Below are 26274 nucleotides of genomic sequence, written 5' to 3'. Positions count from 1 at the left end.
ACCTTGGTGTAGGATGGGGACCACGTGGGATGAGAAAAGGAAAGCTATGGTCTGGCATCTGTTTGAGACCAAGTATGTGGGGTGTTGTGGAAGGATGACGGGCTTCCGCTGATTTCTCTCCGGCCTAATGAACCCCCTCTTCTAGTGGTATGTCCCCAGTGGCAGGCACACTGTAAAGAAACTGCACTGTCTGGTTGAGGAGGTAAGCTGCCCTGAAAGGACTGAGGGCGTAGAGTTCACTGCACGTTACTTTTGAGCAGGAAGAAAGGAGAGCAGTTAGAATTCCAAAATGGAGAGGGTAGAGGGAGAGTGGGGGGATAATCTGGAAGGTATGAAGGCTCTGAGTTGTTCATCCTGTCCCCGGCACTCTCAGAGGAAACCTCTCCATGTGCAGATTCACACACTTCTTTTGCAAAGAAGCTCTATGTATTGGGCGCAACAGCTCTGGGGTCTCTATATAAATAATATACAAAATCCAACAGTTCAATGCTTCACATTAACAAAAATACTAAAAAGTCATTAAAAATGGAGCCTGAGGGAAGGACCCCAACCACTACTGGAGCTCGCCCAGGAAGGGGACTGAGAATTAAGCAGAAAGGTTGGGCCACATCCAGTGTACAAGCAGTTCCTCCCGGTGACTCAGTAGCGTCCAAATATGTTGGTACTGGGTTGTGGCTGGGTATCTGTGAAAAATGAGAGATTGTCAGGGATGGAAGACCAGTCAGGGCTCATATTCATGAGGAAGGGGAAGGGGGAAGGGGAGGGGGCCTCCATTATCTGGGCCTGAAGCTAGCTAGCACCTGGGCCACCTCTTCCTACCCCATCCCCGCTTCTTCCCCAGGCTCTTCTTGGGAAGGAGGCAGGCTTACTGGAGAGCTGTTGTTGAAGCTGCCGGACCAAAGCTGCTGTCTGTTGCTGTTGCTGGGTCTGCTGAAGCCCCTGGCGCTGGAACTGGGTGGAAATGGAAAGTGGAAGATAGAACTCCAACCTTCCACCTCTTTCCTCACCCATACCCCTCCCCTAGTGTTGTGCCTGGCCTCCCAACACTACCCCATCACACACTGTTCCTTCCTAGCACAGGCTGCCTGTGTGCCTGCCCATCCTGTGCTGCCATCCCTGAGTCTGCAGCTATCTAGTGCAGCGGCTACCTGGGGCTGGGACTGGGGCTGGGGCTGGGGAGGAGCTGCCTGCTGCTGCTGCTGCTGGTGTGGCTGCTGAGGCTGCTGAGGCTGCGGCTGCGGCTGCGGCTGCGGCTGCTGTTGCTGCTGTTGTTGCTGCTGCTGCTGTTGCTGCTGCTGCTGTTGCTGCTGCTGCTGTTGCTATAAGCATACAAGAGAGAATTTTGAGAGCACGGGAACTATGCCTTTGTATTGAGAAGATGGGAGCAGGAAGGGAAAAGGGAGTTGAGGCCAAGGAACAGTGAGGGAACTCGGGGTCCACATGTGAAAGAAACCAAACAGTGTATTTGGCAGACAGTGTCCAATTTTCCCCTCACGATGATCCTCAGGAAATGAAAAGGAAGGGGAAAGGAAGCCACTTAAGCACCATGATCAAATCTAATATGGTGGTGTAGGCCTGTAATTCCAGCATTCAGGAAGCTTGAGGCAGGAGGGTTGCCATGAGTATGAGACCCTGCTGAAAGAAGGGTCCTGAAGAAACCAAAGAAAACATGACCCATTCTGCTGGGTGCTTAGCACATTACATCATGTTTCATCTTGGGGACAGTGTGGGAAGAATATGCCCTTTCCTTCTTGGGCTCCTAAGTCTCAGACACGATCCTGGGGCCTTACCCGTAGGATCTGCTGCTGCTGCTGTTGCCGAATGTGGTATTGCTGCTGCTGCTGTTGCTGCTGCTGCTGCTGTTGCTGCTGCTGCTGCTGTTGCTGCTGCTGCTGCTGCTGCTGTTGCTGCTGCTGCTGCTGTTGCTGTTGCTGCTGCTCAGGCAGGATGGAAGTTGAACGGACGCCTGCCTGGACACCCTGGGCACTCAATGGAGTCATAGTACCCATCATGGGTGTCTGCTGCAATGTCTGATGTGAAAACCTCCAAAGACAAGAGGTCCAGAGGTCAAAGCACAGGGCAGAGAAAGGGGGTGGTACAAACCCTGGGTCCCTGACCTGAAAGAAACTAACAAGTCATTGTATTCATTCCTCTTGGCACTAACTAGAGGAGCCCTTCTGGAGTCTGACAGATTTCTAGGTCAGGGAATAAAACACAAAGACAATACTCCATTTTACTGTCTCATAACCTTAATGCTTAGGAATTTTTCGATTCTCTTTAGCTATTTTTCTCTTATGAAAAACAGTCTACACACGAGAAGCATTCTATAAACACCTATCCAGAGTTTTGTGGTTGCTGTTGTACCCCAGAAACCCCCCAGCTGTTCTGCTACTCCATATGCCCGATCTACCCAAATCTGCCCATCCCTGACAATCTGCAGCTGGGCTCCCTCGCCCATCTTCTCCCACGTTCCCTCCACTCTGTCCACTCATTCCACGGTGCTCGCTCGCTCGCCATGCCGAGAGCCTCCTATCAGTCTCCTGAGCGAAGCAGTCCTTCCTAGGGTTGTGTCTCAATGCTGTAGCTCACTGTTCAATGTCCTATGTCTAACCTAGCCCCTGCTCCTTCCCTAGCGCAAGTTCCACACATTTCCGATCTGCTCCTTTCTGTCTCCAGACACTCAATCCAGTCCCCGGGTTTTACTCACGCTGCTTCCTCTGCCTGGAATGCCCTTCCTTTTCCCTTCTCTACAAACCCCAATCATAGCTATCCTTGGACGGCCAGCTCAAATCCATGAATCTTTCTCCAGTGACTCACCTACATCTTTACTCAAGTCCCCTTTTATTTCTTGGCACCCAACTGAACACCTGATCATGTCTTTGTACCATTCTCTAAATATTCTTCTGTATGGTTTCTTCCTCTGTATAAGACCTCTACTTCTCAACTAGGGTAAAATCTTGGTGGTGAGGAACCTTGTACCTTTTTTTCACTATCTTTCTTCACTCTAGTCCTAACATAACGTTGGCTACACAGCAGGCAATTAATCAAGCTGCTCTTATTCTGAATCCTAAGTTGCACAGCCTCATGACAGTTACCCAGGTCTTAACTAAGAGTCAACTAAAATTAACCATGAGATTCATTTGTTAGTCCATTCTAGAGTTCAACTGCTTTTTATTCCCTTGAGACAGGCGTCTCATGTAGCTCAGGCTGGCCTCAAACTCATTATGTAGCCAAGGATGGTCTTGAACTTCTGATCTTCCTCTTGAGTGCTGGTACTGCAGGTGTGCGCCAACCCACCAGGTTTTATGTGGTGCTTGGGAACAAACTTGGGACTTCATGCATGCTAGGTAAGCATGCTATCAACTAAATCAAATCCTCAGCCCTAGAGTTAACTGTTTCATACTGGATTTAGGATTCCTTATTGTTTTACTATGTCTAAAAACCCTAGATCCCTTCTTGTCAAAGTTAGCTATATTTGTTTCTTCTCTCTGGTCCTCAAGGAAGTGCCAGGGTTGAAAATGTGAGAGTCTTGGTCTCTAGGGTCTGCTCCAACTCTGGTTGTCTGTGGTAATGGTTATGTGACAAGATTAGTGTTCCTGATGTTTCCTAAAGTTCAGGTCCATCTACTACCTCAAGTATGGGATTTCCCCAGTCAGATGCTTGCTTATCCCTGTGTCCTTTCCCAGCTCACCACTGCTTTGGGTACCTTTGAGTGGAAGGCAGTCCGTGCCCATAGGTTGGGGCCTGCTGATGCACATAGCCACTGGGCCGCTGTTGCAGGTGGCGGGTAGGATCTACAAGAGTAGGATTGGTAGAAGGGTGGGTGCTCTGATAAGGCTGGCTGGAGTAGCTGGGGGGCACCATGGTACCTGCAGGGCCTGTGTGTTGCTGCAATCCCACATGAGAAACATAAGAAGTATAGCCCTGGAGGGAGGGATGAGAGAGAGAGAGAGAGAGAGAGCGAGTGTTGGGGCACGAGGGTGTACAGCAGCCTGCCACCCTCTCCCTGATGGTCAGAGTCCCAGGCACTTACCTGGGAAGTCTGCAAACCATAGGAAGAACTAGGAGTCATCTGATGGACAGATGACTGTCCCAACATCCCCTGACTCTGCTAAAGGGGAAAAGGGGAAGTCAAATTCAGGGACTGCTTTCTGCCACGTCTCTGTTATACCGCCTACCTATACCGCATGCTCTTGTGAAGGTCCCAAGTATGTTCTCAGTCCTGTGACCCCCAGAAGCCCTCTCCCTGACAGTCCTCCTCCCTACTAGCCCTCTCACTATCTTTGCCTGGAGCTGTTGGCGAAGGCGCTGTCCCTGGGGCACTGTGGGCTGCTGCTGCCGGTACACAGGGGTCTTATAAGATGAGGGTTCGAGGCCCATGACAGTAGTCATAGTTGTGGGCAGCACACCAGGATAAGCAGGTCGAGTTGGCAGCTTCTGCATTGGTAATCGCACAGGGCGGTATGGGTCCACACGAGGGCCACCTGGAATGGAGAGCAAATTGACTTCTCTGGCATCCTCATCCCTTCGGCCTTTTTCAAAAACAGTTCCAGCCATCCACACCTCCCCTGGGGAGGGAGGAATGTCCGGCTCCACCATTCCTAGTGACTGGCACTTACCAGCAGGTAGCGGTTGATTCTGGGTATACAGGCCTAGGGAGTTCTGCCTATAGTTAAGGTGGGATATGGAACCAGGATTCGCATGGTGCAGAAGGTCTGGAGGCACCGTCACACCATAGGGACCACTCCGCCCTGGGCCTATGCCATATTCCTGCGTGGATACAGAGGGCAAAGGTAAGTGGGTTCCAGCAGCTCTGGGTGGGGAGGTGGGGGAGCTGAGGGAGAAGGGTGTCAGAAGGAGCGGCACTGATACAGTCACTGTTATCACGATTCTACCGGCACCCCTTTCCCACGCACCCCACGCCGCCCTTAAACCAGGCACTTGAACTCCGTGCTACACAACGTCATGGGGGGGTGGGGTCAGGCTGGGGACTAGCCTCAGTCTTGGTGGCCGGCTGGCTGCGCTTTTTGCCCTTGGTGGACTTCTTCTTGCGCTCCTCGGTGCTGGGAGGAGCAGCCCCCGGTTTGTCAGTCTTGGGGGGCTCGGGAGCCTTTTTCTCAGGCTCTAGCAGGGCCGGGGCTGGTGGCTCCTCGTCTTCGGGGGGCAGCGGGAGTGGCTCCAGGTAGTAGGCTCGGGGCCGAGGCCGCAGGTGTGTGTGGTACAGGAGCAGCCGCTGCTGCTCTTCCCCTCGGGCCACGCGGCGGTCCACTCGGACGGTGCCAAACCAGGCCCAGGACAGTGGTGCTGTGGACGGCTTCAAGCCCTCAAAAAGATCCCAGGGAGAGATCTTTTGTTTGGTGGAAACCTGTAGACCCTGCTCCAGAAAATGAGAAAGAGTAAGCTGTGGAGACTTGGAAAACAGGAGACAGGGCTTGAGAACTCATGGAAGGGGAGGGGGGGGAATATCCGTTGGCAGGTTTTCCAACAAGGGAAGAGATCGGGGGACACGGTGAGAAGAGGAAAGATGAACGCTGCCACAGACGTGTGCAGAAGGGACCATCTTTGCTGGGACAGAGTTGAACTGCAGGCGGAAGGTGTGAAGGAGAAAGGTGAGGCCAGGAGAGAAAGAGGTACTGAAGGGGCAGGCAGGGAACAGAGACGGTGGGGAGGAGGAAGGCTGACAGAAGATGAGAGGGCTAGAAAGAAGCCCCCCCCATCGGGGGGCGGGGAGGGGAGGGGCAAAGGGGAAGGGAGAGGAGAAAAGAGGCAAAGAGAGGCAGTGAAAGAGAGAGAGAGGAGAGAGAGAGAGAGAGAGAGAGAGAGAGAGAGAGAGAGAGAGAGAGAAGGGGAAGACGGGGGAGGGACGGGGAGGGACAGGGAGGGCAGGAGGAGGACAGAAGAGACTGATGAAAGAATCAAGGGAAGGTGTACACTGAAGGCTTTCACCTTGCATTTTAAACTTGGCATTCCCTTTTCTCCCTCTTACTTCTAGGCAGAGTAATATGGTTAATCCAGAAAATACTGAAACTAAGGGCTGCATAGACGGCCAAGAGGCCTCACTGCCCTTGCATAGGCCCCAGGCTTGTTGCCCAGAATCCACATCAGGTGGCTCACAATCACTTATAACTCCAGCTCCAGGGAACCCAACTTCTGACCTCCGTGGGCACCTGCACATGGAAGTGGCACACATACTGCCGTGTACATACACTTTTTTAATCCAAATATGGAAACTCACATGAAGAAGAGGGAAGCGGAGTTGGGCAAATGAGAGACACCGAGAAAAGAGACGGTGTCAGCAGAGTAGTGAGAAGACCAAAACCAGGTGGGGCAGAGAGGGGGAAAAGGGGGAGAGAGTCAGTGAGAGACAGGCGGAAGTAAAGCAGGGTCCAGGAAGAGGGTGAGACGCCAAAGAAGGGAAAACTAAGTGCTTTGCTTAAAGGCCCAGATGCTCTGTACGTTTTACTGGGGAGAGCCCAATGGGTTCCTGAGCTCGGTGTGTTAGCTGGAATTGTGGGCTCAGAAATGAACGTGGGGTGCTGGGCTAGAGGACACGGGAAGACAACAGAACATGCCTCCTTCTTGAAGATGGAATCGAAGCCAGCAATCTTGTTGCCCTTGGTGTCGATAAGGGAGCCCTGGGGCTCACAGGTAATCACATCTCGGTTCTGCTTGGGTAGTGGCAACAGTTGGTGAACCTTTTCCAGACTGTCAGACTGGCGCTCTCCCAAGTCCTTCTGCAGGAACAGGGAGATAGGTCATGAGTTCAAAGATACAGAACAAGAGGGACGGGAAGTCTCAAGAGGTAGCACAGAACACAGTAGGTATAAAGAAGACACTCGGAGCTGGACATGGTGGTGCACATCTCTAATCCCAGCACTTGGGAGGCTGAGGCAAGAGTATTTTGAGTTTGAGGGTCAGCCTTCGCTATATAAAGAGCCACCCATCTCAAAAAACAAAAATAATCTCAGCACTCATACGGGTGAAGCAGGAGGATTGCTATGGGTTCAAGTGCAGTATGGGTTATGTAGTGAGTTACAGGACAACCTGGGCTACTAAAATGAGCTCCTGTCTCAAACCAAACAAACAAAAAGCACAAATTCAAAAAAAAAAAAAAAAAAAAAACAGCAATGGCATTCAGTAACTCCCCATGGCACAGATGAAAAAGAGCAGCCAGGAACTAGGGAAGAAGAGGGCTCAGACCAAACAAAACAAGTCATCTCCCTCTCCACTCCCAGGCGGCACAGGAAAGGGTCAGGGTAGAAGGAGCTGAGTTTCCAGCACCCCGAAACCTTGTTCTTGACTCCCTTGCTCACCTGAAGCTTCTTCACCAGGTTCATATATGCACGTTTGTTTTCCTCCATGCTGCCCTGCGAGATGCTGGACATGTCTGCAGCCAGTGTTCCATTGATAAGCACACTCAGCATGTCCAACACAGTAGTGAAAAGCTCACTGGGGCAGGCAGGGAGAAAACCAGAGAGGCAAGATTAAGAAAAAAATGGCCCAAGAGGTCCCAGGCAGGAATGGAGTCAGTGGTTCCTGCAGCTGGTATACGGCAGGGACTCCAGGGCATGGTCTGCAGGGGTAGGGATGCTCACTTGTTAGACTGCATGTCCACAGTGCCGCTGATGATGATCTCCAGGAGGAGCTGGGCCCACTCTGTAGTCTGCTGAGTACTACGCTGCACTGTGTCAAACATGCCCCCCACCTGCCAGGACCACAGATCAGCCAGATGGTTCAAGGAGGTAAGTGTTTGAGAAAAGCTTAGGTTAGAATCTGGTTGGGTAGGCGCTGAGACCCCCGAGGCCCTATCCCATCATTTGTACTTATGATTTACTATTCAATCTTGGGTCAGTGGGGCTGAATTTGATATATCAGGATCTGTGTCCTTACTTATAAAGAGATGGGACCTGTACTAAACAAATTCCATAATTCTATTCACCATTCCAAAATAGGTTTTTAGTATTTCTGGGGCTCAGCCAGAACATCGACTACTGAGGCAGGGGTCCCTGCAAGCATACAGGGTCTTCAGTCTATTGGATCCTGACCACAGGGATTCAGTTCCTCTCACCACTTTAAGGTCCTGCATTCCTTAGGAAAGCAGGGGTAATACTGGAAGACCTTAAGGGAACCTAGGGCCTCCATTCTCAAACCTGTCCTCCCCAACCTGGGGCTTTGAAAGTGTATTTCCAGCCCCCCGCTTCCTTCAGCCCAGATCCCTTACCAGGTTGAGGCGCAGCTTGAGTGCCTCGTGCATTAGCTGCTTCGGTTTGCAATCGTCCAAGTACTGGTTTTCTCGCCAATTAATCACAATCTAGGACAGAAGCACGTTGAACAGTGCTCAGGGATCGTCTCCTTTCTGGTCCAAGTCACCAAATGTTTTCATCAGGAAAGAAGGAAGGGCCGAAGCACGGAGTGGCCTCTGAGGTGTACCCCCTTCCCCACCCCGATGCCGCCTCCATGGCCCAGATCCCCGTACCTGGTGCACCTGGCTGTGGAGGGAGGCAAGGAGTCCCTCACGCTGCTCATCCTGTCCTTTCAGACACGTCAGCACCAGGGATAAGAAGGGCTGCTGGCTCAACAGGGACATGCTAAAGCCACGAGGAGGGGAAGGGCAGAGAGAGGAGACTACGGCTCAAGCAACTTCCAACTTTCTTGTCCAACTTTCTTCTACTCTTAAAGCATTCTCTAACCATTTCATTTCTGTTTGCTATGTCTTGACTTGATTTTGAGTGCATGCATGTGCACATGCCATGCTGCACAGTTGGAGGTCAAAGGAAAACTTGGTTCTCTTCTTCTGAGTTGGACGGAACTCAGGGCTGGCAGCAAGCATTTTTTACCCAGGGAGCCATCTTGCGGAACCCTAGATTCTACCCCTAAGATGTGACCTCCTGCTTAGCCATGCCTCTCAGCTCTTGACTTGCACTTTCTCTTTTCCCCCTTTCTTCCTTCCTCCCTTCCTGTTGTGGAATATTAGTTTAAGATGCGTTACACTTGTTTGTGCTGTGGAACATTTGTTTAATGATGCAAAGATATGTCGCATTCTTTTATGCTGCATTTGTTTAACTCTGTGAAGCTGTGTTACTGTGCCTGTCTAAAACATCTGATAGTCTAACAAAGAGCTGAACGGCCTATACCAGGGCAGGAGAAAGGATAGGTGGGGCTGGCAGACAGAGAGAATAAATAGGAGGAGAAGATGACGAGGAAGTGAGAGAGAAGGACTTCAGGGGCCAGCCACCCAGCTACACCAGAAGCCATGAAGTAAGAAGTAAAGAAAGGTATTCATAAATAGAGAAAGATAAAAGCCCAGAGGCAAAAGATAGACAGGATAATTTAAGTTAAGAAAAGCTGGCTAGGGGCTGGAGAGATGGCGCAACAGTTAAGAGCACTGACTGCTCTTCCAGAAGACCAGGGTTCGGTTCCCAGCACCCACATGGCAGCTCACAACTGTCTGTAACTCCAAGATCTGACACCCTCACACAGACATGCATGCAGGCAAAACACCAATGCACATATAATAAAAATGAATCATTTTTAAAAAAATTTAAAAGAGGAAAGCTGGCTAGAAACAAGCCAAGCTAAGGCCGGGCATTCATAAGTAAGAATAAACCTCTGTGTGATTGATTTGGGAGCTGGGTGGTGGACCCTCCAAAGAGTAAGAGCCAAAGAGCCAAAAGAGTAAGAGTAAAAAACAACCAACTACATCTTCCTTCCTTTCTTGTTTTGTTTTGTTTTGTTTGAACAGGATCTCTCTATGTAGCCCTGGCTGTCCTGGAACTCACTCTGTAGGCTGGTCTTGAATTCACAAAGATCCACCTGGCTCTGCCTCACAAGTGCTGGGATTAAAGACGTGCGCCACTACACCCCACCCAACAGCCACTTTCTCCTGAGGCCTATTCTCTACCCTGAGCCCCAAAGCTTATTCTTCCCTGGGCCTGCAGCCTGCTCTCCTTTCTACTCCTCAGTCCTTACCCACAGAGCCCCTTTACCTCTTCTGCTTTTGTCGATCTCGTTCTTTTCGGGAAGAGGAACCCAGATGCTGACCCTTCTCCAATTCCTCCCCAGCAGCTTTTAACACGTGGCCCTGGACTGAGGTGGGCAGTTTGGCAATGAGAGGAGCTACCAGCCACACCCCAGAACGCTCTAGAGAGCTAGAAGACAGAGGACATGGGTTTCAGGGGGGCCAGGGAGACAAGGTTGAACAATCTATCATTTCTTTTCCCTGCGCGCATGTCCAGCATCACCATTTCGAGACCGATCCTAACATGCTTCTCCCCACCTGAGCACAGGTTTGGTCTTGCTGCTGCTGGGCATGTTGCTTGCTGTACTTCCCGAAGACGACCCTGTCTCTGCTGACTGTTGGAAAACCTCAATTGTGGCTTTGGCAATGTTCTCCAAGAGGGAGTTCATCTCCTGGGGAGGATAACAGGTACAAAATTGCTAACTGGGCAGCTAGTAGTGCAGGAAGCAGGAGCCCTGGGAGATGAGGCTGAAGGAGAGCATCGTGGAGGTCGGCAGTAGGACAGAACCGTCAGAAGCTGTGCCCTCCCGTACCTCTGTATTTTACAGTTCCCCGCTGTCTTCTCCCTTGCAAACCTCCTTACACCTGAGGCCACAGAAGTAGGCTCTATTGCTACCATCGCCATCCTTAGCGGAAAGCTTCAATACTCTCAAGCCATTTCCCTTATCAACAGCTCCATGCGTCTGCCATTCACGCATCCTCTCTTATCTCTTTCAGTCAGAAGCTTGAGGGTAGGGCCTCAGTTCTTCTATGATGGCTGCTAACCCTGACCTGGGGAACTGGAAGTAGGCCTGGGAAAGGGAGGGCCTGGGAATATTACTTACATTGTTGGGAGTCTGCTTGATCATCAGCTGTAGCTCCAAGGACGACTGGCGCATGGTCCACTGGTCCAAGTTCTGATGGTTAAAAACCATTGTGTCAGCCTTAGCTACCTACTGTTTTATGGCTAATTCCGAATCTCCCAGAACAGATTCTTAGAAGTTGGAAAGAGACCTCTATGTCCCTCTCTGTAGTAAAGACTACATTTAGATAATAATCACTGAAAACTAGCATATCTTACATATGGTTAAAAAATTATTCCATGCCGGGCAGTGGTGGCCCACGCCTTTAATTCCAGCATTAGGCAGGCACAGGCAGTTGGATCTCTGTGAGTTTGAGTCCAGCCTGGGCTACAGAGTGATTTCCAGGAAAGGTGCCAAAGCTACACAGAAAAACCCTGTCTCGAATAAAAAAAAAAGAGAAAAAGATTCCATATCCCCCTAGACTCCTGTTCCCGTGCCTCACAGATTTCTGCTCCATGCCTCACCTTTAAATGCCTAAAGTTAAGGCTGAATCCTGACTCTGTTGCTTCAGCTGCTCAAAGTCCCCCACAGGGCCTTTACCGGCCATTCTCTCAAAGTCCTGTAGAGACTGGAAATTACTGTGAAGTAATCTCCCTCTGGCGTTATCTCCTCCAGCCTGCACAGACCTCATTCCTTTAGTTATTTCTCCACGGCCTGATTCTCCACCCCCCAGCTGGCCATATGTCTGAAGCAAGCAGAAGGATAAGGTGAAAGGGCACAGGCACACCTGGGTCCTCAGGCTGGCCCTAAACTGCCTTGGACAAGTTAAATAGCCTCAGTTTCCTCACTGGTCAAATAAGGATATTCCTAGTCACTGCACGAGGTCACAAAGATCAAAAAAAAAAAAATGAACGCACAATGCATATGCCATGCATCTAAGTACCTGTGCACGAAGTACATTTCCAACCACAGTGGCTATTACCATTCACTTACTGAATCACAACCCAAGTGCCATATATGCACAGCAGGATCTGGGCCTCCCAGAGGCCATCCTTCCCATGAGCTGTACTCACTGCACAGGTGTGCGGCCACCTCCCCGCCTAACTCTTGAGTCTAGAGCAGACCACTAGATCTGCTCTTTAAGGCCGTGCTAGAGCTATTTTCCTTGCTCCCATCCTCCTACATGCCGCTTCACCTTCCTGCTTACTGAACAGTTCCCACTGCTTCCAGGTAGGGTCCTGCTGCTTCTCCCAGCACCCCAGCACCTTGGCCTACCTTGAGAATCCGCTTAATGCGCTGCCGCTGGGGGTTTTCTCCATCTTCGCTGTCCAGCAGGCGATGTGGGTAGCAGATGAGCTGCATGAGGCGCTGGGCCTGGGCACTACTCAACACAGGGTCTTGCAGATCATTGCTGTCCTCACACAGTGACTTAAGGCAACGCTCTCCTACCCATTCCTAAGGAGACTGATAATCAGAAGACTGCGGGCAACCCTGGGAAGTCGTGCCAGGCAGGGGCAGGTAGAGGACCCAATGTATAGCAGGGAGGCAGTGTGCTCGTGGGCTGGAAACAAGACTCTATTACACAGACGCATTTAGGTGGCGTGGGGGGAGGTGAGACTGACCTGTTGGCAGATGCTTCGCAGCACGTACTTGGCATAGACATCCAGACTTGCTGTCTCCACTGAGATGTTGCGGCCACCCTGCCTCCGACCACCACTACCACCTCCTCCCTCCTCTTCTGGGAGTTCTTCTGTTGCTCCCGTCACCGTGAAGCCTGACCCTTTCAGCTCCGCATCCCCTGTGGTTCAGGGTTGGGAGATAGGGAGGGCAGAGTGCGATCAGAACACTGTGGGGAGACCTGCCCTGGCCCACAGCGGCAGAAATTCCCCCCAAACATTGCCCTCTGAAACAGAAATAGACAGAACTATATTTCTTTCTCTCCCCCTCTCTCCAAAGGTCAGAGAGACCACCTTTGGGAGGGAGAAAGGCTGTCCCTGTTGTTTTGCTGGCACCCCACCCTATATACACTTCTGGCACGTCTCTCTTCCTACCCCCTTGCATACCGAGTACAAACACAGCCTTGAGAACAGCAAACACAGCTCCATCCACGATGCGGTTCTGGGAGGCAGCCAGCAGGTGGCGGTCACAGGAGGACCGGATTCCAACGGTAGGTTTGTCTGCAAGGGAGCCGGGGTGAGGGAGGCAAAGTAAAAGCAGTGGGGTTGGGAGGGCCACCATTTCTCTAGCTGCCTGGCTCCAATCAGAGTCACTCACTTCCGTCAGATTGGCAAGGATTGAGTTGTGGTGTCTTGAACAGGTGGAGGAGGATGCGGCACGTAAGCCGGGCCCCTGGCTCAGAATCCTGCTCGCTGCAAGCTAGAAGGAAGACAGAGCAGATCTGAGAAGAACGAAGCCCAACTCTGCATGTGTGTAGGTGTGCTGGGAGGGGGAGTATGGGGAAATCCAAATGAGGTGAAAGGGGAAGAGACCAGGAAATCCTGAAGGAGAAGTGGAGCACAGAAATGGTACACAGCTGAAGGGTAAAACCCAAAGAGGTCGATGCTCAAGCATGACGGAGGTGTTGGGTTCCATCCCCAGATATATACACACACACACAGTGCGGAGCTGTTTTCAGGGCTGCGATTTCAAAATAGGCCCTTGGAGCCTTTCAGCCTGGACTGGCAACAAAGCACTGGCCTGGGAACGGCAGCAGGGTGTCCCACAGTAAGAGGATGCCTCTGGAGTCCGCATTAGCACATGGAAGAGAGCTGACATTCTAGGGGTTATGGACTGGGACTTTACCAGCATTGAGGAGGGAGGGGATGGCGGCACAGCGAATCAGGTCTTCCAGGAGCAAACACTGTCGGGCAATGAGGATGGCAACAAACGTAGCCAGGGAATCATGAAAAGACAAGTCACTGACCTGAAAAAAAGCAGACGGACACACACTGTGACTCGGTGTGGAGGGAGGAGACCTAGCCAGTGCGCCATGCCTCCGGTCTACTCAGCTCTGACCCTCTATGGTCCTGAATGTGGCCAGATGTCCATCAAATAGGTAAGTGTCTCATTCTCCAGCAAGAGCCCCACCCAAGAGCTTACGTCTACATTGCACAGGAGATCGTTGAAACCACAAGTGCCATTGTTAGAGGAGCAGCACAAGGCCTTAAGTACTCCTAACCACTCTGCACTCAGCGACTTGCAATAGCCGGTCAGCTCCGCGCACAGGATTGCGATGTCGTTTACCCTGGGGAAAAGCACAGAAGCCCTCAGACTCACAGCCGTCTGTCTCTGCGCCAGCAGCAATGAAAGGTATAGCATCTCTCGGGGAAGCCCTCCCTCCCAGGGTCAGGTGGCGGCATGATGCCCATTCTTCAAGTCAGCACGGCCCATACCTATCGGGATCATGATGCCCCACACAGACGTGCATCAGGGCATTGCAGACAAAGCTGTAGCGGTTAGCAGGGTTCTCACTGAGACTCTTGCCCAGCCCCGTGTAGGTGAACGTATGAGCAGCAGGGTTCTCCAGAGTGTCAATCATGAACTCCGGTGCCCAGCGCATATTGGATTCGGATGGCTCCACGTTGCAGTAGATGGTGTTTTTCACTTTTGAGCAAAAGTCACTGCAGGGGTAGAGAAAAAAACAGCAATACTGAAGGAGGTCAGGTAGGGTACAGGGGTGGGCAGGAAAGGGGAGAAAAGAAAAAGGAGTGAAGGATGGAGGACCTTGGGAGAAGAAAAAGGGAGCTGGGCCACAGCAGACATGGCAGGAAGGGAACCACATGTGATTAAGAAAGAGTGGCCTGTGAAGGCAAGGAGGAAGAAGGTTCACTTTCAGCAATGTAGTAACAGGAAAAGGACATAGTCTGTAAGTGACTGACCCCGCACAGACAGCTGGGTGCTGCTGAGGTGTGCGGGAATGGGAAGGACGTAGAACTAGCCCCATTCTCTTACCCCATCACCTCTCTTACCTGAAGAGCTCCCCAAATTTGCTCTTTAAATGGCTACAGGAAGTATACAGATCATAGAGATAAGCAAGGATACAGCGCTCTGCAGAGGAGCCATCTGAACGGTTCATTCCATGCTTCACTACGCCACAGAGCCTGTCTCAGAAGCAGGGTAGGGAGAATCAATAGGAGTCTACGGGGCCCAGGGCGCAAAGGCCTTGGAAGCAAGTTCAAGTGTCTCGGTGAAGCTATCCGTACCCCTCCCTGCGTAGCAGACTCTGCCCACTCGGTGGACCCACATGTCCTTCCTAGGCCATTTCCAACTGGCCCTCACCAGACCCTGCACACTGCCGTCACTCTGAAACCCTGCTTACCCCTCAAACACTTGTGCCATCTGGTCCTGGTTGAGGATGAGACAGGCGTGATAGTGTCGGAGGACAGCCACGATACATAAGCATAAGCTGGTTGTGTAGCTGCCCACCAGATCAGACGATTTGAGGAGGAGCTCGGCCTCAACCACACTCAGCTCATTCAGCAGCTAGCAGAGAAACGGAGGTGAACCATGAGGCCCCTTTCACCGTACATCACCCCACTTCCTGTGAGGCACTTGACATGGCCAAGCCTGAGCCCCTGCCTGCTGGGGTCACTTCAGCAGCCAAGGGTCAGGTTACCACGTACCAGTGTCCTGCAATCTACCAGCAGTATCTCTAAGCAGTCGCCAGGACAGCATGCTATAAACTCCACAGGGGGAGGATGCTCTGGACCCAAAGCTCTAATCTGTCTCTCGGGCCTCCCCAGGGAGCACTTAAGTCTCTATTCCGGCGGTCTTAGCTCATGTTCCACTCCCACTGTGCTAGTCTTTCGGCCATCCGAACAGCCTGGGAAACTGGCGGAGGCCTCTACTCTTGTCTTCGTCACCCTATATAGCATGAATTCCTTCTTCCGCCCTTATCTGCCCCAACTTCCCCACCTGAATGGCAAAGTCGATGAGGCCACTGATGCTCAGTGAATATTCCATGAGGTCGAAGATGAACTGCACATGCTGCACCAGAGGCAAGTGGTATGACATGCCCAGGGCAAAGCTCGTGATCTGCTCCAGAACATTCCGGGAGACCTGATAAGGGCAGTGCGAGTGAGACGCGAATGGAAGGAAAGATCCAGGGAAGCAGGAAAGGATGATGGCGGAAGGGGATGAGACCAGCAGGCTTAGCCTGCTTAGTGGGGGGAAGATAAACCGAAAACAGGACAGGAGCCAGAATGTGGGAAGGGGGCTGACTTAGGCCCACACCTGAGCCGTGACCTGGTGTTGGTCATAATGAGAAAGGTGCTGGAACTTAGCAAAAATATCTTCAGCAGTGGGGAAGGCTTCCGGCCGGTTGCGGCGCCGCTTCTGCCCATCTTCCCCACCTGAGGGGACAGTTGAAAGCAATGAGTCAGGACAATAAAGAAAACGAGTTGACCAACTGGGGGGGGGGGTCGGGTCGGGGTGTGGAGAAGGGACTATGGTGGGGAGGGAGGAGGGGAGTGGGGAGGGGAGGAAGAGAAAAGAAGGGAAGGGCGGGCCGAGGAAGGGCTGGGGTGGGGACAAATGGGACGATGGAGCACAGGTTTAAAGGACCACAGACTAGGTGGACCGCAGAGGAATTGTGTACAGGGAGGTGCTAGGTTAGGAGGGGGAGGGGCAAGGGCAGTAAGGGGCTTACTGTGAGGTACCTAAGAATGTCAGGTCTCCAGGATTCAGAGGCACAATAGGAGCAAGCTGGTCTGTAGAGGGGGGGAATGAGGGGGAAGTTTCAAAAGGACTAGAGCTCTCAGGAGACTCCAAGAGACAGGACACTGGGACATGACTGGGGAGCGCCCTACACTGGGCATGGGGAGACTGACTAGGGCATTCTTTGGGGAGCCTTCTGTTTAAGGAGCCTCAAACCCACCAGTTTCCGCTGTCCCCTTGCGGTTCAGAACCTTCAGGATATCCTTGGTGATCTTCTTGATGGCATGGCGGGCATCATCTCGCTGCTTCCCCACCCCAAACAGTACGACCAAGCGCTGGTTGCACTCATGGCTGCATGACTCCTCCTGCATCCCAGCAGCACCATCAGACTCCATCCCAGGCCTGCTGCCCTCCTCTCAAGAGCAGGCTTTGTGTCTCTCAACACTCCCATGTTCAAGCCCCTTCTCAAACGCACCCACACCCATGGGAACAGGGTCTAAGCCCCTTGGCAAATTCCTTGGAGGAAAATCTGGGCTCAAAACAGGGCCATCGCAACTGTTGGAGAACAGTACCTGTGGGATCGGGAAGTGGGTGGCATACTGCACATGTCGTGGCTGGTCATAGAGAATCCCAAGGGTCCCCTCGATCTTCTCTTTGGGCGGGGGTTTCACTTCCTTTTCGACATCTGGTTTCTCAGGGGATGGGCTGCCCTTCCCCTCACAAGGCATAGTAGGGGAGAACAGCTAGGAGGGTGAGAGGCAGAACATTCAGGAGGGGCAAGAGGCATAAAGAAGTTCCAGAAGGAGGCATAAGGGAGAACCGAGGGGCTGCATTCGTCCACGCTCAGGATCTTACTGAGAAATCGGGTTTCTCCATGTCTTCAAAGAGCACACTGGAACTAGGGTCGATGTCCATAGATTCAGAGAGCCCTGGATCCTGCAGGCACACAACAAAGCAAGAGTTGCCTTAGTTCCAGGGCTTGCTTCCCCGATGTCCAGGAAAGTTCACTGAGAAATGGATCAAGGAGGCATGAGGAAAGCCCAAGTTCTGGATTCAAACCTTGTGTCAGTTACTTAACCAGTAAGTAAAGCCTCAGTTTCCATCAGCTTTAAATGGAAGGCAGGAGTACCTCACAGACCTTTTGTGCAGACCAAGTGAAAACCGACATGAGACTATTCTATAAACCACGAAATGCTGAGAAAATACCATTTTGGGTAAAAAGAGATGCTCAGAGGCTTCCAGAAGCTCACTTCACTTCCAGAAGTGAAAATGGGAGTGTCAAAAGTAATTAAGTACAGCGAAAAGGACACACACCTCTAGCTTGCTACTGCTGCTGCCTTCAGCCTCCTTGCGCTCTGGGTCATCTGCAGGATCATCAAAGGGGGAGGGAGGCCGAGGACCAGGGGCTCCAAATGCAAGATCCCCCCGAGAGATGAGAGTGCAAGTGTACATATTATGGGAGAAAACATCGTGTCGGATCAGTTCACAGAACAGCAATACTAAGTTAAAGAATTCCACTCGCTCACTCTCACTTCGGGGATCAGCTAGAAAAAGGGAATGAGGACAGAGAAGTTAAGCAGAGCACAGATAGGACAAAGAGATAGGGACACATCTCAGTCATGGTGCTCTTAGAATACTGCAGACATCGAGACATCCCTGAGGCAGTAACAAAAAACAGCAAGAGAAAAAACCAGACACTGCCTAGAGATACAAAGTATGGTTGGTGGGGCCGGAAAAAATGCCTCAGCAGTTAAGAACATTCATTGGCTGTTCTTCCAGAGGGTCTGGGATTTGATTCCCAGCACCCACATGGCAGCTCACAATTGTCTAGAAACTCCAGTTCCAGGGCATCCGAAGCCCTCCACTGGCCTCTGTGGGCACCAGACATGCACGTGGCGCACAGACACACATGTAGGAAAAATACCCATACACAAATATTTTTAAAAGGATGAATGGTTACACCACTTGATGCTGTCCATCACCACCTCAAAACAAACAAGTATCCTTGTTCCTGTGTATACAGTAAAAATGCTTTGCTCGAAAGTTCTTGTGTTTATTCTGTGCATTTCTCTACTCAATTAAAATTGTGAGACCATCAAGGAGTAGAATTATACCTAAAATTAATTCTGCACAGAGCCCAAGACAGAAATATAGACCAGAAGGTCCTTTTTTGTTTGTTTTTTTTTTTGAAACAGGGTTTCTCTGTGTAACAGCCTTAGCTGTCCTGGAACTAGTTCTATAGACCAGACTGGCCTCGAACTCACAGAGATCCACCTGCCTCTGTCTCCTGAGTGCTGGGATTAAAGGCGTGTACCATCACTGCCTGGCTTTTGTTTTGGTTTGTTTTTCGAGACAAGGTTTCTCTGTGTAACAGCCCTGACTGTCCTAGAACTTGCTTTGTATTCCAGGCTGGTCACGAACGCAAAAATCCGCCTGCCTCTGCCTCCTGACTGCTGGGATTAAAGGTGTGAACCACCCCCCCCCCACCCCCCCCCCCCACCCCCACCCCCGATGAACAGAAGGTCTTTATGTTTTCAAAGTAACTTATGACTAGAAGATTATAGGCGTCCATACTCAGCATGGGAGCCTGTGTATCCAGAAACTGCAGGAGGACATCCTGGAAAATAGGTGCACTAGGAGCAGAAAGGGAACCAGAGGCGATGGACCCCTTCTCATCAGCTGCTTCCGATTCTCCACAACGCTGCAAGAAGACAGAACAAGCTGAGGAGTGACTTTCCCCGCTTCTTCCCTCTTCAGTATGTAACCTTGGAAGTGTCACCTGTCTTGCCTCCATCCCACGCGTTTCACTTCCTTCGCCAGCTCCCAACTACAGCCCTGATCTCTTCTCTAACCTATTAATCCATCAGCTCCTTTCTATTTGTGCCTTTTGTCCTTAACATTCCCGGTAAGTTCTCTACCACTTTTCTCTACTTATTTGGTTATTTGGTTTTGTGAGGCAAGGTCTCACTATGCAGCTCTGGATGGTCTGGAAGTCACTATGTAGACCAGGCTAGTCTCAAACTCATATAGAGATCGGTCTGCCTTTGCCTCCCAATTGAGTGCTGGATTAAAGTCATGTATCACCATGCCCAGCATTTTTTAAAAACTTTTTTTTGAAACAGAACCTCTCTACGTGGTCATAGCTGTTCTACAATGCAAAAGGTAGACTAGGCTGGCCTCAAACTCAGAGATCTGCATTCCTCAGGCTCCTGGGTGCTAGGATTAAAGGTATGCACTACCATGTTCAGCTTTTTTTTTTTTTAACTTTTGAGACAGTCTCTCTGGCTAGTCCTGGTTGGCTTTGTAATCATAATCCTCCCATATATGCCTTTCAAGTGCTGGAGTTACAGGTATGTGTCAAGACAAGAGCTCTCTGTGGTTTCTTTCCAATCCCTCAGGCCCAGTCCCAATCCCACTACTACCTCACTCACTCACTCCAATATGTCCAAACCCAGTTAGATTCTTTCCATTGGGCAGCTCACTCCCTTTTCTTAGCCTCTAACCTCAGCCTCAATTTCCGCTTGTCTCTTCTCCAGGAGCTTGGCTACTACCATAGCACGATGCCGACCAGAACGCTTGCAGCTAACAGCCCATTCACATAATAATGATACCACAGCATCATCATCTGAAGAAATCTGTAACCAAAGGATTTAATGAGGATAAGTAAGGGAAGACTGGGGACAAAAGAACTGAGTTCCTCTTTCTTCAAGAATAGACCCCACCTAAAAACATCCTGGGCCCAGGATCCAGGAAGATCAGCACTTCAGGAATCTCCGGCTTTCAGTGAGTTATTAACCTTACCCTTAGACTGTTTCTCCTGCAATGTGTTTGCTCTTTCTGTTTCTCTTCTTACTCACCTCATGACCATCCTTACTAGGCCCCAATCCAAAGATTCGATTACAAAGGGAGTCAAGAGAATTACTAAAGTCAGAGCGCTCAAAACTATGGCTGTCCAGCACTTCTAAAGTATGGAGCACCCGTCCGATGGTAAAACCTGAGGATAAACAGTAAAGGGGACGTAACTAGAGCTTCAATGCATTCAGATTCTCACCTATCTATGAACCCATCATCACCCATCCTTTCTTAGCTTCTGCCCTCTGACACCCACCTGCAGTAGCTTCCTGGCACTTATCAAAAGACCAGCGAACCTCAACTGCTTGTCCTCGCTCCTTGATCTGCTGTTCAATCTCTCGCAACTTTGCACGGACCTGCAATTTTTTTTTAAAAAAAACCTTTAAGGAAACACCTAGATACATAAAATGCTAAAAGAAGAATAGCCAAAAGCTGGGCATGGTAGTATATGCCTGCCTGTAATCTAGCACTTGGGAGGCAGAGGCAGAAGTTTGAGTTTGAGGCCTGCCTGGTCAACTTTCAGGTCATCGAAGGCTACTTAGCAAGAGTCTGTCTCAAAAACAAAACAAAAACATAAAACAGTAGCAGACTTCAAATCACTGTTTCTGGAAAAATAATTTAGTATCACATCTCAACTTTGAAGTACCAAGGTAGTTTTTAAACTTACCTGCTGAGTGAAGGCACTGTTACCCTCTGGCATGGGCAAGTTGGAAGGAGCAATAGGCAGGTGGTCGAGTGGAGAGCCAGTCTTGATTCGGCTGTCAGTCAATGAGTAGTGCCAGACCAGAGCACTAGGACAACACAGGAGGATGGTCTGCCGGCAAACAGAGAAATCAAACCGACCGTCATGGCCGCCTCCCTTCCATGTGAATTCGGTTGACTATGATGGAGTCTCTGGGACAAGTATCATTCCTGACCCCCCTCCTCCTTATCTTCCTATTATTTTTACAGTATTTTCTGACAAGGTTTCATTTGGCTATACAGCTCAAGCTAACTTTAAACTTACAATCATCCTGTCTCTTCTTTCCAAGTTCTGGGACGATGACCCAGATTCTCAGGTACTTTCCTAAGAAGCCTTGGGCCTACTTAGACTGGGGGAGAATGTCCAAACCCTCTAAAAGGGAACATCCTATTCCAGAGAAACATTAACTCCTGAGCAGGTACTCAGTGCCTGCTCCCACCTCTGAGTTGGACTCACCCCCATTTTCCAGGATGAGCAGTCAGTTCTTTACACTTTCTTGGGCCCTCTAGTACCTACCTGAAGGATACAGCTGAGGCCAAACACCAGGGGCCGGTGCTGAGGGCACATAAGCAGGTCACTAAAAGGAGTCGAGGGTGTACTGCTAGTTGGGGGCTGAGGCGCAGGGGCAGTGGGCAGAGAGCTTGTTGACTGAGCAGATATAACATGAGATGAGTGGCTGCTCACGCCATCCAGCTGGAGAGCCAGTCTTCGGGTACAGAAGTAGGCAAGGCGGCGGGACAGATAGGCAGACTGAACAAACTCCCCTGAGTACTGCGAAGACATGACCAACAGAGCCCCTAGTTGTCTCCAAGAGACACTGCCCCAATGTCTAATTCTTCCTCAATTCCCCTCAAACACTCCCTCCCCAGGTCTAGGTCTTACTCGAAGCAGTAGAGGAAGCAGCAATTTAAGCAATTCATCCTCTCCAGGGCGTATTTTCTCAAAACACTCAAGCACCCAAGTCAGGAACTCGTGTCTGTCCAGCATTCCATCCTATGGATAGCAGGGAACTATTAGAGGTAAGGCAGATAAAGTAAATGGATGAAGAGAGCCACAGCAGGGGCAAGGTAACAGGCAAATTCCATTCTATACCGACAGCACAGGATAGGGTGTAACTCAATGCCACGTACAACATGCCCTTGCTCCTACCTGAAACATGAACATGGCGAGCTTCTCATTGTAGTCCCACTGCCTGATTGCCACCTCTACATCATGGGGCAAGGGTCCTATAGTAGAACCACAGCCTCCACTTCCTGCAGGCCCTGGCCGATAGTATTCAGCCATCTTCTGTAGCTGTTCCCATAAGTACTTTGTGATGATCTGAGTCCATTCTAAAGAAAATATGGAAAGGGAGCTATTTAATACTATTCTTAGGCTTCAAATACTTTGTATCCTACCTCCACCCACAATCACCACAGTTCTGAGCGCCACCTCCTTAAAGCAAGTAATCATTATGTCCACTGAAGTCCCAAAGAATCTTCTGTCTACTCTTTTGGCATTTACCATTTTCTATATTTAATTACACTACATATGCCTTCGCATCTCCACTAAGTTCCAAAGAGCAGAGATTATATGTTGGTCATCTTTACAGCCCAGTACCTGAACACAGCAGATAAGCAGATGACTCCATTCTTACCAATTGAGTGAGTGCAAAATTCAGGCAGAAGCAAGGAATACAGATTAGGAAGAAGAATTTCCCCAAGGCTCTATGAAGGTGTGGTACACCAGGTGTGCAGTTACTTACCGGTGAAGGGGTCGGCAGTATTTTTCTTCTTAACCTTAGTCTCAGACATTGCTGCATAGTAGGCACAGGTCATCTTAATGAGCCAAGCAGCCCGCATCACAGGCACTGTGTATTTGGCTAAGTACCCAAACACTTCCTCCTTCTTACTGAAAATGGGGACCTGGATAGACATCATAACAAACAGCAAGGTCTCTATTACCCCAGGAGCTGATACCATGTAGCTTAATCTCAGGATATAGGTAGCTACCGGACACATTCCCCACCTTGACCTTAAGAACAGGAAACAGTACCTCACCTTTTTGGCTAGGTGTGTGAGTGGTTTGGTGCCAGCCAGGTCAGTGAACCAGGTATTAATAGCACTCTGAGAACGTGCTGTCACCAGCCAGAAGTTGTCCTTCTGGTTCATTAGGGACTTTCTGCGACCAGTGTCAGAGAGAGTATTACAGCGTAACTTCTCTGCAATAATGCTGCTGAAGTTGGAGCTGATCTAAAGGCAGAAAAGTATACCTCAGGGTAGTAAGAAGTGGTAGACAGGTGGTCCTGCTTTTCATGTGAAAACGCCAACGTGGTAGCACTGGGTTATGAACTCTGCCATTTAGGTTATCCCTTTTAAGTTTTCCCAACCCAGAGCCTTTGCTCCTTCTCAGATTCTTCCAGCCTTTTCCTTCAGCCTGGCAGGGTTGTCTCACCTTGGCAGGATTGAAGTTGACGTTCTTGGCACTGCCATGTTCATCCCCAGAGACAGCAGGCTGGTTATTGAAACCTTGTTTTACATTCAAAGCCGTCAGTTCATCCTGAGGCAGAAAAACAGCATTTTAGCTCCCCCCCGATTCGCCTCGTAGAAGAGGTGGTTAGAAAGGTTAAAAAGCAAGGTAACAAGGGAGAACGGGAGGAGGAGGAGGATTCCGAGTAAAAGAGGTTGTTATTTAAAGCCCAGCCCTTATGTTCATTTGGACCCCACCCTCACCCCCACAGTCAATGAGATTCCCACATTCCTCAGAGCGACCTCAACATCACTCTTCCCTTGCAGGCACCTCACCAAGCTGGCCCTAACAACTTTCTGAGGTTTGTGTGTGAGCGCCCGCGTGAGTGTGGAGGGGGGCACCTCTGGCGTGGCTCGTGAGCCATTGCCTGCTCACCAACCGGAACTGCCGGCAGACCCTACTCTCCGGCACCGGTCCACTCTACTCTTCACCCTTTTGGGACTTTTGCTCTCACCTAATCGCCCCGCCCCCCCTTCCCTCAACTGTCTCTCCAATACTAATCACCTGCCCGGACCCCGCGGGAACCGGGATTTGTGAACGCACCTCTTTCTGTTTGGGATCTTGAGGGTACACATCGGGAGGCCCCAGCCGTAGCCGCTTCAGGGGTCGGTGCTCGTAGCTCAAGATCCCGAAAGCCGCCATCTTGCCCAGCCCGTACCGCCGGAGGCGCCTGCAGGGCCAGGCGAGGTGGGGAGGGAAGGGGCGGAGGGCCGAGGACGGGAGGGAACGCGGGGACAGCCAGCCGGGCGGCGGTTGAGAGGACTTAGGCCGAGAGAAGGGGGGTGGCGGAGGCGGGGCACGTTAGAAACTCTCGATTACTGCCGGAAACTGCCGAGGGACGCTGGGTACCGTCGGACAATACTGACTGCAGAAGGGGTGGGGCCTCGCCAGCGCGGGGCGGAGCCCCACGGCCCGGGAGCTTTGGGCCCTAGGAGGGAAAGTCAATTTCACCTACTAAAAATCCACCCGCATGGCCTGTGCTGCAGGCGCAGACCTGAGATGGAGGGAGACTGCCGCGCGACTGAGTTCTAGCTGGAACTGGGTTCCCGTCGCCTCTCTCAGTTCTTGGCCTAAAATAAGTGCTCAGGAATGTTTACTTTGGTTAATAACTGCATCTTTTACTAAGTACTGAGTTTTTTAATTCCTGCATCTGGATAAGGGGTATCCTAATACTTCCTTTAAAAGGCAGTTGTAAAGATTAGAGACTACTATTGTTTAAGAAAGCACCTATAGCCCGGGAGGAAGAGGCAGGCGGATCTTTGTGAGTTCGAGGCCAGCCTGGTCTACAGAGTGAGTTCCAGGAAAGGCACAAAGCTACACAGAGAAAACCTGTCTCCAAAAACAAAAAAAAAAAAAAAAAAAAAAAGAAAAAGAAAGAAAGAAAGAAAAAAAGAAAGAAAGCACCTATGGGCTGAAATACAAGTGGTCCTGTCTTATAAAAAAGAAAGCACCTGTATAAATCTCTCCAGGCAGTTACAGCCCCTCTGCACCCAAACTTTCTAATCTTGTTGTTGTTGCTGTTATTAACCTTTACTTAGGCTTGGTGGTGCACACCTTTAGTCCCAGCAGAAGAAGACGGATCTCTGTGAGTTTGAGGCCAGCCTGATATATATAGTGACTTCCAGGTCAGCCAAGTCTACGCACTGTGACTCTGTGTCAAAAAAACAAAACAAAAGAAAAGCCAGGTTGGTGGCAAACACCTTTAATCCCAGCACTTGGGAGGCAGAAGCAAGAGAATCTCTGTGAGTTCAAGGCCAGCCTTGTCTACACAGTGAGCTCCAGGACAACCAGGGCTACATAGAGAGACCCTGTCTCAAAAACCAAAGTCCAAACCAAACAAACAAACAAAAAATGCCATCGAAGAGACAGATGTGGTGAGGTAAGCAGGTCACCCAGAGCAACATAGTGACACCCTGTCTCAAAAAGACCAAAGGGTGTAGGGGAAACCATCGAAGCTGTGTGTGTGTGTGTGTGTGTGTGTGTGTGTGTGTGTGTGTGTGTTGCACACCTATAATTCCCACAACTCAATAGACTCATTTCCAGCCCAAACTACATAGTGAGAACTACCCCCCCCCCCCCCCGTCCTTTTGGAGACAGAGTCACCCCACTGTAGCCACAGGTGGCCTGGGACTCTCTAAATAGCCCAAGCTGACCTAGAACTCACAGAAAGCTCAGAGAGCCACCTGCCTCCTAAAGCTTCAAGGCGAAACACAGTTTCTTTGTATTGCCCTAGCTGTCCTGAAACTCGCTCTGTAGACCAGGCTGGCCTGGAACTCACAGGTCTGCCTGCCTCTGCCTCCTGAGTGCTGGGTGTGTGCCACCACTGCCCAGCAATTAATCTTTATTTATTTATTTTAATTTTTTTTTACTTATTTATTTTTTGGTTTTTCAAGACAGGGTTTCTCTGTGTAACAGTCCTGGCTGTCCTGAAACTTGCTTTGTAGACCAGGCTGGCCTCAAACTCATAGAAATCCGCCTGCCTCTGTCTCCCGAGTGCTGGGATTAAAGGTGTGCACCACCACCACCACCCGGCACAATTAATCTTTTTTAAATTAAAAATACATTTTAAGAAGAACCTTTGCTGTAGTGAGAGGCACCTACTGTATCACATGCTTTAGACATTATCTCCTTTAATCCACACTCCCCATGATTTAGGCACTGTTAGTGTCTCTGTTTTCTGCATGAGGAAGCTGATTTTCTTTCTTTATTTGAGACAG

At 50.4% G+C, this 26274-nt stretch overlaps 1 protein-coding gene across 2 annotated transcripts; it reads right to left on the bottom strand.

Annotated features, from left to right (window-relative positions):
- Positions 1–407: 407 nt before the first annotated feature.
- Positions 408–24424, bottom strand: Med12 (mediator complex subunit 12). Of its 2 annotated transcripts, none has more exons than XM_028892095.2 (45): positions 24101–24424; positions 23483–23587; positions 23089–23280; positions 22794–22953; positions 22199–22380; positions 21932–22042; positions 21566–21820; positions 20975–21121; positions 20564–20663; positions 20313–20449; positions 19959–20090; positions 19030–19156; positions 17770–17999; positions 17311–17391; positions 17028–17198; positions 16676–16820; positions 16458–16508; positions 16033–16151; positions 15715–15858; positions 15119–15282; positions 14769–14900; positions 14193–14420; positions 13900–14044; positions 13603–13723; positions 13075–13176; positions 12864–12977; positions 12423–12598; positions 12076–12255; positions 10843–10914; positions 10277–10410; positions 9987–10148; positions 8477–8588; positions 8222–8311; positions 7596–7705; positions 7314–7449; positions 6573–6734; positions 4997–5374; positions 4620–4770; positions 4279–4484; positions 4034–4111; positions 3707–3924; positions 1791–2043; positions 1149–1319; positions 870–951; positions 408–683 (listed from the first exon to the last, which is right to left on the bottom strand). In XM_028892095.2, exons 1-45 carry the CDS (start codon positions 24197–24199, stop codon positions 640–642), a joined length of 6609 nt encoding a protein of 2202 aa, XP_028747928.1. In that variant the 5' UTR covers positions 24200–24424; the 3' UTR covers positions 408–639. The 2 variants fall into 2 exon arrangements, with proteins under 2 accessions (XP_028747928.1, XP_028747929.1); XM_028892096.2 differs by having other exon boundaries at positions 4288–4484.
- Between the last annotated feature and the right edge of the window lie 1850 nt (positions 24425–26274).

Source organism: Peromyscus leucopus, chromosome X, assembly GCF_004664715.2.
Source record: "Peromyscus leucopus breed LL Stock chromosome X, UCI_PerLeu_2.1, whole genome shotgun sequence".
Lineage (NCBI taxonomy): Eukaryota > Metazoa > Chordata > Mammalia > Rodentia > Cricetidae > Peromyscus > Peromyscus leucopus.
This window is presented reverse-complemented; position numbering and strand designations above follow the sequence as displayed.